Source organism: Neoarius graeffei, chromosome 19, assembly GCF_027579695.1.
Source record: "Neoarius graeffei isolate fNeoGra1 chromosome 19, fNeoGra1.pri, whole genome shotgun sequence".
NCBI classification, from domain to species: domain Eukaryota; kingdom Metazoa; phylum Chordata; class Actinopteri; order Siluriformes; family Ariidae; genus Neoarius; species Neoarius graeffei.
This window is the reverse complement of record NC_083587.1, coordinates 29,870,952-29,882,975: the sequence shown is the minus strand read 5'-3', so window position 1 is coordinate 29,882,975 and position 12,024 is coordinate 29,870,952. Positions and strand designations below refer to the sequence as shown.

General features: G+C 38.4%; 1 protein-coding gene across 2 annotated transcripts in view; it reads left to right on the top strand.

Annotated features, from left to right (window-relative positions):
• pabpn1 (poly(A) binding protein, nuclear 1) overlaps nucleotides 1–9,128 on the top strand; it is a 30,543-nt gene extending 21,415 nt beyond the window's left edge. Inside the window, exon 8 of one of the 2 annotated variants that reach the window (XM_060899972.1) lies at nucleotides 8,569–9,128. In XM_060899972.1, the coding sequence (XP_060755955.1) occupies nucleotides 8,569–8,749 (181 nt within the window). In that variant the 3' untranslated portion in view covers nucleotides 8,750–9,128. Of the gene's footprint in view, nucleotides 1–7,440; nucleotides 7,622–8,568 lie in introns of those variants that run through there. The other variant, XM_060899973.1, reaches the window with a different exon arrangement.
• Nucleotides 9,129–12,024: the final 2,896 nt, after the last annotated feature.

The following is a 12,024-nucleotide window of genomic DNA, read 5'->3' as shown; positions in this document are numbered from 1 at the left end:
AATGAGTGCTTATGCTGCCGGGAACGTGTAAAAACTCGCGCACTTGCCTCAACAGGTTTAGGTAAGTCCGATTGTATGTAAATCTGTTTGTAGGTTGTCTAGCAAGGTTACAGTCCACAGAATGAGGCGGTTACGGCAGGACTACTTGTACCTATATAAATATGAAAAGTTACCTTCCCCGTTCAGTCACACATGAGTACATCAGCTGTTCACGATTTCCCTCGCTGTTTATCAGTGACCTCAGTATCTTTCCCCCTCCGCTTTTTTGTTAGAGAATTTTCCCCCATGTAAACTTTTAATGAAATAGTCTACAGTGAGGGAAGCAGCCAGGGGCAGCTTCAAGTCTTACTCGCTATGCGGAGCTCCCGTGTCTTGCAGCCTAAATGATGTCCAAGCACTGCCAGAAACGATCGGGGGGATTTTTCTGATTGGTTAAAATATTTTCAATAGTGGCCTCCATGAAATTGTCCATTTCTGCATGGGAACTGACTTTGAGATGGATAGCTTAGTTGTGTGAGCTCCTTATTTTCAATTATTCACATGAATCGTTAGTTTATATAATTCTTCATAACTATTTTAAAAATGGGTTTTCTTTTAAGTCTAAAGAATTAAGGATCATAGTAAATGCATTTTAGTTTGTTAGCCTAGCAAAGTCATTAAGTCTGTGCATTAACGTGGAGGCTAATAAATGTTTGTTCTTTAAAGATAAACTGATTATAAGTGGCTTAAATTATGATGTGGCCACTTAGTGTTAATTTACCAATGGAAAAATGTATTTAAAAGGTTTCTAGTGCTGAGGAATATAGCTAAATTTTTCATTTCAGTTGTTCTTGATTATTGATAACTTTTAATAGACTAACAGGAGAAAAAAGGGTGAATGTAACCACGTTTAGAGTTTAAACACCTTGCTTTTATCAGGTTTCCTCATCATCTGCACAGTGCTTCCCACATAGGTTTTACTTGGATGGGTTGCCAAAGTATATTTGGTGACCCATTTTAACAAACGTATTGCGAGTGAGTGTTCTGTGAGCGATGGATAAATAATGGTAATAAATATAATGTACTGTTTCGCTAAAAGGAGCCATGTTGTGCTAGAGTGATTGGTTAAATAGCCGACCATATAAATGGAGAGCTTGTCTTAATCAGGGTGCACACTACATGTTAATAACGTAACGCATGGAGCGCTCGAGTCCAGTCAGCGTATTCAGCTTTTTAATAGTAGGGTCAGTCCATGAAATGGGGTTACCAAAATGTGACATAGAGGGAGTCACTTAAAACAATTTACAACTGAAAACAACTTTTATTTCCATGAAGCATTGACCATATAAGAAAATATAACATAGTTGTTAAGATAACTCCCGCTCTACAATGTATGATAAAATCCATAAATATTTACCCGGTTGCTAATGTAACAAGGACACGAACAAGCTTTTAAAAATAAAGGAAAAATATTGATAAAATCAATTTTTTGTTTTTATTCGCTTACTTTAAACATTAACACTAAGAATTCATTAGAAATATTAGTTCAACATCATAAACACTGAAAATATGAAATACCAGTATTTCACAAACTTCATAAAATCTCTAAGATTTGAACAATAACAGTCATTAACAGGAAACAGTTTCATCCTATATGGGGTAAATGAGATTATTGAATTCATTACTTTACTTAGTCACACTTGTATCTGCACTTCTCTAGAGCACGTGTTGTGGTGTGTGAGATCCCGCGAGAAGTTATCTCGCGTCAGTTCAGCTGACCTAGATTGAGTAAATAGGTCTCGCAGGTTGTGAACGAACCAGGAAGTGAGTGGACGCTAAGTTAGGATGTGAGAAAAAACCTCGATAATTTCTTTTGTTGCCGTTTGTTTAAAATTCTTTCTACCTACATCGTTTTATAGTATATTCTTCTTTATATTAAAAACATCAATCATTATTTCAACTCGTTTTATCATTTTTTATAAGCCTGGTTTCTAACGTAACACGGTAGGACACCACAATGTTACGTTCACAACCTATTTTTAGTGGATGAATTCGAAGCTAAATAGTTTATAGAACCTTCTTAACTTTATTATGTGAGTGTAAAACTAAATTGCAAGTACCATGAAACTAATTTTATTGAAATTCTCAGAAAGTAATGAAGGTTTATTTAAGCTCAGTCAGCAAATATTCCATGTCACAAAAAACGTGTCATCCGTGTCCAGTCACGGGAAGAAAATGTTTCACATTTCTTTATTTCAAAAGAAAACTTCATTTTTTTTTATTTATTTTATTTCTTCAAACAATATTTATGGATAATCTGCTAAATATTTCTTTAAATCATGGAAATTAAAGATGAAATGATTATGTAAACCCGGACCAATGAAAAGTAACATTTCATGGACTGACCCAGTACTTTTATTTAATTGATTTTATTTAAAAAGACATTAACAGTCTGTGTACGTTTTCAGCATTGTTTTTGTGTCGGCAACAAAATTGAATGGGCAGGGTTTTTAAATTTGACTTTTTTAAAAATTGTCAGAACTCGCAGATAAATTTAAAAGCATCCTGTGCTTGTCACTGATGGATAACATGTACGATTTACTGAGCAGTGCAAGCAAAGCAGACTACAATGCCAATCTGAAATCACGCGAGGTAGAGCGCACACCCCCCATCCTTTTTTTTAAAATAACTTTTATTTACTTTGTGCAGACAGGTAATACCAGCCCTTTCAGCCAGCTACCATCACAAGTATGTTTAAGACTTGTGGGGGAAATGTGGCTCGTTTTCTTGCTGCACGCTGTTTCTGTTGCCAGCACGTCGATGGCACAACCGAACGATACACCTGTTAATGGTGCGGCTGTTTGCGTGTCACGTGTAGCACATTCTGTTATCAAGGCATGTGATGGGCTGGTTATAAGCCAGGGATGGATCACACCTGGGATTTTGTTAATGTGACTAAGCTGTGTATTCACTATGCGCTTTTCTGGCGGTTTGTATTAATCAGGGGTGAGTGTTTTTGGCGGATTTCCGCTTTTTCTGAGCAAAAATTGATGATATGCCAAATCCGTTGAGATTTTTATTTTTTTTTTCATTGAGGGGGGGTTGGAGTATGTTCCTTCGTGATACTCAAGCGTACGACGACGTTACATGTTTACATTTTCGCCATCTTAAGTCTCGCGGTAGAATACGTGTTATCTACGATGTAATTGGCCAAAACATCGCTGGCGAGAGCATGATAGCCAATCATAACTGTTCTTACAAGAGTGTGGGAGAGAACAAAAGTCAATCATAACAGTTCTTACAAAAGTACCCGCATCTGTTCTATTTTATCGAAACTTGCACATGTTCATCGTCGCTGCGCTTCAAAAATGCGTTTCTCTTTCGTATCGGCTTTTTTACTCAAAATGCCGAATACAATTGACAAGCGAGACGAATCGAAGGTACGTGAAATCGATGCTGGTGTAAAAAACAGAGAGGACTGACGAGCTTTTGTCTTTGGCCAAAAAGCTGAAGAAGTCGTCGAAATGATTAAATGAAAATGAGAAGTGACTGTGAACTATAAATAATTGTATAAAGTGTACATAGACATTTATCCCATAAACTTAGCATTTGTTTGATTTAATACATTGAACATGTATATGATGGTCAGTAAATCTGAATTAATGCTGACAGTTTTGAAAACTTAAATATTTCAAAAGACTTGAAGAAATCACATGCAGCTAATGAGGACATAGGGTGACTGACCTTTTTTTCCCTAAGAAATTTTATTTAATATATGAACATTTTGATAATTAATAAAACTTAAGTTTAATGTGAATTTAGTTTGTCATTTTTGTTGATCATAAATTATAACCATACCCTTGAATGTAGAATGTGATTTTATTTTGAATTCAAACAATACTCCTATTGATTTGAAACATATTTTCATGTAAATATATTAAAAAAAAAAGACGACAACAGATTTATCTACTACAGCTCAGATTGCAGGAAAAGTGGTTTGTAAGGCCTTATTTTTCAAAAAATTCCTGGGGGGGGTATCCCTCCCAGACCCCCGGCTTCGGGCGCCATCTTGTTTTCTGCTTTTTTGGTGACCACCCACTCTCATCCCTGATTAAGACGTTTAACTGAAACCATCCATCGAACGTTTTTTTTCTTATTGCTGTTGAGGCATCTATCGACGATATGCATCTCTGTTATTTTATTGCGCCGATGTAGGTTTTGAGAAAGTGAAAGGGCCTGTAGTAGACTGGTGTGCTTATGCTGCCTTTTTAAATGAGGCAGGCCTGATCTCTGGAGCATATGTAAAGGCCAAAATGCTGTCTACCTCAATAGCCCCTGTCATATTGGGATGCAGGGGAGTAATCCGATTTGTCCACAAGGTATTTCAGAACCACATACTGGCACACATGTAATGGGTAGTTGCCATGTAATTGATGACTTTATACACCTATATTTCACTTCCAGAATAGAGGTTTCATTCCTGCAGCCTGATATTGATTTCAAGTATTTAACTTATTGTATATATTGTAATGTGTGCTCTTGTAAAGCACACAACGGGGGGGAGTGTGTGTGTGAATGATCAGCTGTGTTTGCATCTTTGATTGGATGTTCTTGCATGTTTGTGTGTCTCAAGTGCTTTTGCGGAGACACTGCATGTCACCTGTGTATGTGTTTGTGCTTGTTTCCATCCATCTGTTTTACACACCAGCAAGTTCAGTGTTTCTGCTCATCTGAGAGGTAAAAGTTGGGTATGGTATGGAAGAAAAGATGTGATTTAAGGCTGTTATCTGCTTCACGTAAAGAAAAAAGGTCATGTACGGAATGTGTCCGTTAACCCATCACAGATTGCAAAATTTTGCATACTGTTTGTGTTGTGTTCATGGCAAAATGTAGCGTACTATTAGTCCTCCAACGTGATGCGAAATGAAATGTGGACCTCGGCACCGTGGTTTCAGCCTGTAACTACAAAGCCATCAGGGGTCCAACACCACAGCTGCAAATTAAATGAGCACACTTGTTTGTAGGTTAATAGGTCTACGACTACTACTTTTTGCTGCCAGTAGCTGCCCTCAAAATGGCAGTGTCCATAGTCAAGAAGAGGATACATTATTGGCCCAGGCACCCAAAGCAGATTCTGTATCTGGGCTGTTGGTTTTATTTCACAGATGAGCTTCAGGCAAAACGGACAGGTTCAGTAGACTATTGATGCACCTGCCACTAGCGCTTTTATTTATTTCGCTCACATGGCCATAGGCTGATGAGCTATTGCCAGCACGCGGCGTCTGTCTGTTCACAAAAATCGGTGCTGCTCCATGAGTTTTCAGTGGATTTTGATTCAGATTGTTTGTTTGTTTGGAAGATCTCGTTTGCACAAAATTTACTCCCTCATTTTGTGATTCTCATTAACAAGTTGCTAATTAGGCTGATTAACGAATTCTCAGGAAAATGGTTACTCCTCCCAGAGTTTTAAATAGATTGATTTTGTTTTGAAGATCAAATTGTTCTTGTGCATGAAGAGCAACTTGGCTAATTATAAATGAGCCTGGTTTCTCATGGTACGGCTGTATGAGCTACTGCATCGCTGACGCTCTGGTGTGGGGTGTTTTTTTTTTTTGTAATTTTTTATATATATAATATAGCTTCCTACAGCCAGAGAACGCAAGCTACTTTTATTTACTTTGGCAAGAATGTTTGTTTAATTGGTTGTTTGTTTCACCCAATGACTTTTTTTTTTTAATAAATATTTAAAAAAAAAAAAACCACCTTGGACAGTATGTCCCTAAAATATAAAGCCTCCACATGTCGAGTGCTGCTGCTCTTGCACTGCCCATACCCATGTGCTTTAGTGGCATAAGGTAACTTATTTTCCATGTCACTTTTTTTTCCCCCCCCTCTTCCCTAAACTCTTTCTATAATGTATCTAATTCAAACAGTTACTTTGCTGATATCTGGGTTTTTTTTAATAAAGTTTTCCTCAAATTAGTTTTTAAAATGTTCTATTATATTATAAGGTGTGGATACACTTGGGAATGTAGTGATTGTGACTCACTGGACTTTGGTATTGGGAGAAGGGGTGGGCCTACCAAAGGAGTAGGCGTACCTGACTTGGACTCTTATCCCAACTTCCCAGATTCTGGCTCCAAATTTGACAACATGGCAGAGGAATTTTGGCTTCATTTGTATAGAACAAAAGCGCATGGAGCTACATGGTCCATGTCTGTCAGTCCCGTTCACCCCCCCCCAGTCATTGGTTTAAACATAACATGCACCAATTAGTTCATAGTAATGCTGTGGCATGAGAGACTCCTTTTCAAATCTTGCTGTCTGCTTTATTACGTTTGTGAACCAAGGACGTTGCCTGGCTGTTGGTACAAACTGTAATTAAGTATGCTGTATTGGTAGGCAGACTAGATTTTAATACACTAAAATGATGCATGGTTGCTTCACATGTAAACGAGCATTTTTCATCCAGCGAAAACAATGATACGAAGACGCTAGCTCAAATATCAGGTCACGTCCTGGGTAAGATGAAACCTCAGCCAACAAATATCTGCCATTTTATCTTCATGACCAGAGACATTATCAGGAATGGATATGGACTGGCTACATAAAGTTGCCCCTGTCAAGGATTCAAGTGCTTGCTTGGTTTTCTCTAGCTTATATTAATATATGTAATTGGCTCAAACTTTGGAGTTAAATTTATGGTTGGTTGCTGCTTTTTACTCTAGATAGACTTCCTGGCTAGCTAGCTAATGGGCTAGTTAATTAATTGATTTGTCCAACCCTGTAGTCTCACAGTAGTATTATCGAGTGGTATACTGTAAGCAGCATGCAGTTTGGGATGCCGTCCTTAATGGTGAAGTCTAAAAGTTGATCTGGATAAAGCTATGATACAGGAATTGGAGCCCGAATGAATGATGAGGTAGTGGGTGTGTGTTCTGGTTTCTTCATTGCTGTATGTTTGGCTGCTGCTCTTCTCGTGATGTCATCTCATGTCTCATCACCCCTGTTGAATACTGATGGAAGTACAATGGACACATTTTATTTTTGACCATTTTGTAAAACATCTGGATGGAAACATTGTGTGTGTCCATCATCTCTCCCCTACAGTGACCAAAGGAGCCCTAACAGAGAGAGATAAAGAGGGAGAGAGGATGTCTTCACTCCCCCCCACCCCCCAGATTTAATACTTTTAATGCATTTGTAGTACTAGACGAAGCCGAATGCTTCCTACTATAATATAAAGCACATTTTTAAAAAAAAATAAAATATTCATTAATGCAGACAATATGGTATACATTATACTAACTGGACATTCTGTATACCTGAAAAGTATTTGTATAAGAATGACGACTTACCTGTATCTCAAATATTAAGCCCCTTTTTGTACATAACAAATTTGGTGTCCTCCATCTTCAACCAAAAAAAACTCACCCTCTTTTTCTCTCTCTTTTTTTCCAGGGGCCGAGGGCGATCAACATCGTGGTATTCCCCTTACTAATAACTCCCCACTGTCATTTCCCCTTTTTACTGTCATCCCTCCTTTCCCTGTTTAAGAAAAGAAAATAACCCCTCTCAATAAAAGAAGAAAAAAAGAAGAAAAAAGAAAAAAAACAGAGGGAGAAAATAGAAAAGAAAAGAGCATCTCCCGGACAGACTGACTGACTGACTGGTGTGTGTGTGCGCGCGTGCGTGTTGCAGTCACCCCGGTAAGGTACTGAGATTTTGGGGCGGTTCTTGGTTGGCCTTTGTGAAATGTTTAGAGAAGATGGTGTGATCTCAGGCTGCAGATGTGTCTCCTTTGGTCTGGCTGTGAGTTCCTCACACAACACAAGGAGAAAATTTTGTTTTTTTCCTCCTTTTCTTCTATTGTACCTTGAAGATGTGTGGAAAATTCCCTGAAAGTGATAGTGCTGTATGTTTAAGTAGATAGCTGAGGTTGCCAGATTTTTATTTGATCTGTTAACATTTCATCCATCCTCCTTTTTTAAAAAAATGTTAATTTCTTTCTCTTGTTTTCTCTCGCTCACCTGCATTCTTTCTTTTTGGCACAGCTTCCAGTTCAGTTCAGGGTGTTTGGGTTTTTTTTTTTTTTTCTCCCCTTCTCTCTCCCTGTAGTGCTCAACTTCATGAGATGCCAAGTTCCCCCTCCCCCTTCCATCCCCTGATTTATTCCCCATCTCTTCTTTGCATTTTCATCAGTTTCTTCCCTGTTGTCTTGTGGTCTTTGACTCTGGACATTTAATGCTGATGAAGCGTACATTTTATTTTTGTTTGGGTTTTTTTGTTTTCGGATTCCTTTGTTTCAATCTTTATTCAGCTCCTTCCTTTCAACTTCCCTCTGTCTTTACTACACTATGCCCACTAATGACTCAAAGCCATTGAAAGTTTTTGAGACATTTTCAGCTTTGATCTTTCCCAAAACTACCTTTTTGCTTCTTTCACTTTCTCTCTACATATGCGCTCGACCACTTGCATATATTTCACCTTATCCCACCCCTCTTTCTGTTCCATTCTCGAGCCGTCCTTGTCTGGTTCGTTCTTTCTTCCCTCTCTCTCTGTGTACTAGACCACTTCTTGTCGTTTCAGGTTTCAGGACCAGTGGAGGCTGAGTACTCCTCCTCCCCCTGTGGCTGCAGCGCCCCCTACAGTCTCACCATCGTCTCTTTCTCTCTCTGCTCCCTCTATCCCTCTATCCACACTCATGTGGGGGGGTGGGGGTGGGGCACAGGGTGACCCCCGGCCCATTTACTACAACAACAAACGTTAAACACACACTCACTAACATGCACTACACCACAAACACACACACACCACACCACCACATATTTATATAGCAAGAGAGATGCAGCTGGTTAAAATGGGAGAGAATGAAATGGCGAGGATAAGAACAGGTTAGGTTAACCGGGAGGGATTCATTTCTAGGGCCCTAGACAACTGATTCTGGGAATTTAAGGCTATTTAAGATGGAAAGGAGCAAAGCTTTTATTTCTTGGGAAGGGGGGGGTTGTGTGGAGAGGTTTTTTTCCCCTGGGTTTTTTTTTTCTTTTCTTTTGAAGTGGGGTTGGGGGGGTGGAGTTTGGCTTTTTTATTTTTTAACCCATGAGTCTGTAATTAGGAAAAAAAAAATAAAAGATTGTAAAAACGAATGAATGGGTTTGTCTTTTCTCCCTTTAGGAAATGCACTACATATAAAATGAGTTTTTAAGGATGAGAAAATGTCTAGAAAGGTCACTGCATGCTTAATCTTGCAACAATTTTAATTTAGGATTGTTAGTTTCTACTAGCTTCTTTTTCTCTGATCCCAGATAGCATATTGTGATCATTATTGGATCATGAATTTATTTATAATACCCTGAAATCATGATGTGGCTGTAACTTATTATAGCCATTTTATTTAGCAGGTGGAAACATGCTTTGTTTTACATTCATATGAATTCTTTGCCAGTGAAGGTAATATGTGCAGTGTGATGCTGCATAGCAATTACTACTTGAAATATTTCTTCCAAACTGTCCCTCATTTAGTGATCACCAGTAATACATTACCTTCTGATTCTCTAAATGTTCTGATCCATGTACAAAGCATATACACAAAGTACATGGTGTGTGTGTTCTTTTGTGCATGTATGTCAGTTCAGTTTTTTCTTTAAGGGGGGGTTCAAGACAGCTACAGTGGTGCTTGAAAGTTTTTGTGAACCCTTCATAATTTTCTGTATTTCTGCATAAATATGACCTAAAACATCATTAGATTTTCACACAAGTACTAAAAGTAGATAAAGAGAAGACAGTTAAACAAATGAGAAAATATTATACTTGGTCATTTATTTATTGAGGAAAATGATCCAATATTACATATCTGTGAGTGGCAAAAGTATGTGAACCTTTGCTTTCAGTATCTGGTGTGACCCCCTTGTGCAGCAATAACTGCAACTAAACGTTTGCGGTAACTGTTGATCAGTCCTGCACACCGGCTTGGAGAAATTTTAGCCCGTTCCTCCGTACAGAACAGCTTCAACTCTGGGATGTTGGTGGGTTTCCTCACATGAACTGCTCGCTTCAGGTCCTTCCACAACAGTTTGATTGGCTTAAGGTCAGGACTTTGACTTGGCCATTCCAAAACATTAACTTTATTCTTTAACCATTCTTTGGTAGAACGACTTGTGTGCTTAAGGTCGTCTTGCTGCATGACCCACCTTCTCTTGAAATTGAGTTCATGGACAGATGTCCTGACATTTTCCTTTGGAATTTGCTAGTATAATTCAGAATTCATTGTTCCATCAATGATGGCAAGCCATCCTGGCCCAGATGCAGCAAAACAGGCCCAAACCATGATACTACCACCACCATGTTTCACAGATGGGATAAGGTTCTTATGCTAGAATGCAGTGTTTACCTTTCTCCAAACATAACGCTTCTCATTTAAACCAAAATGTTCTATTTTGGTCTCATCCATCCACAAAACATTTTTCCAATAGCCTTCTGGCTTGTCCACGTGATCTTTAGCAAACTGCAGACAAGCAGCAATGTTCTTTTGGAGAGCAGTAGCTTTCTCCTCGCAACCCTACCATGCACACCATTGTTGTTCAGTGTTCTCCGGATGGTGGACTCATGAACATTAACATTAGCCAGTGTGAGAGAGGCCTTCAGTTGCTTAGAAGTTACCCTGGGGTCCTTGGTGACCTCGCCGACTATTACACGCCTTGTTCTTGGAGTGATCTTTGTTGGTCAACCATTCCTGGGGAGGGTAACAATGGTCTTGAATTTCCTCCATTTGTACACAATCTGTCTGTCTGTGGATTGGTGGAGTCCAAACTCTTTAGAGATGGTTTTGTAACCTTTTCCAGCCTGATGAGCATCAACAACACTTTTTCTGAGGTCCTCAGAAATCTCCTTTGTTCGTGCCATGATACACTTCCACAAACGTGTTGTGAAGATCAGACTTTGATAGATCCCTGTTCTTTAAATAAAACAGGGTGCCCACTCACACCTGATTGTCATCCCATTGGTTGAAAACACCTGACTCTAATTTCACCTTCAAATTAACTGCTAATCCTAGAGGTTCACATACTTTTGCCACTTACAGATATGCAATATTGGATCATTTTCCTCAATAAATAAATGACCAAGTAAAATATTTTTCTCTCATTTGTTTAACTGGGTTCTCTTTATCTACTTTTAGGACTTGTGTGAAAATCTGATGATGTTTAAGTCATATTTATGCAGAAATATAGAAAATTCTAAAGGGTTCACAAACTTTTAAGCACCACTGTATGTTTTGCTGTATTTAATAAGGAAGAATTAAATTTAGGGTCCTTTTTTCCCCTTTTGTAAAACTTGTAATAGTTGATTTTAAATATCCCTGACCCCTCGAGCAGTGCCTACAATTATAAAGGGCAAAACTAAGAAATGTGGGTTGTTTTAATTTTTAAATCCAAAATGTCAGCAAATAAACATCTGGTCTCAATCCAGCTGTAGAAAACATCGAATTGAATTAAAGTGAAACTATGACCAAGTTAATTTCATAACATGATCAAAGAATCACACTCCTCTTTTTCTATTTCCAAAGCACTTTCTTCTTGGGTCTGGGCTTATCAGAGTCCTAGAATAAGAGACACTGATGAGATTTAGGTTTAATCTAAAACTCATGTTTAGTTCGTGTTTCTAAGCTCCACCCAAATGCTAGAACAATCTTTTCTAACAATGCCTGCCGAAGCCTTAGTTTCTGCTTTTAATGACTTGACTGTTCTTTTGCAAGAGCAAATACATTCTGGACAATCTGGTGCTGTACATTGTTGGTCTGCAGCACTTCAGCTGGATTTCATTTTCAGAAGAGATGAAGTATTAAAACTCTTAAAGTGCATATTCTGGACCAAATTATTATTATTTTTTATATGAAAGCATGTCCCTTTGCATACTCATCAAGAAGGGTAATTTTGCACAAGGCCATCTGTCTACAGCAGAAAAAAATAAAATAGCAAAACGTGCCTGGAAAAATCCCAAGGGAGTCTGGAGCCAGATTCGTGACGTTACCTGCGGAAGCGCCAG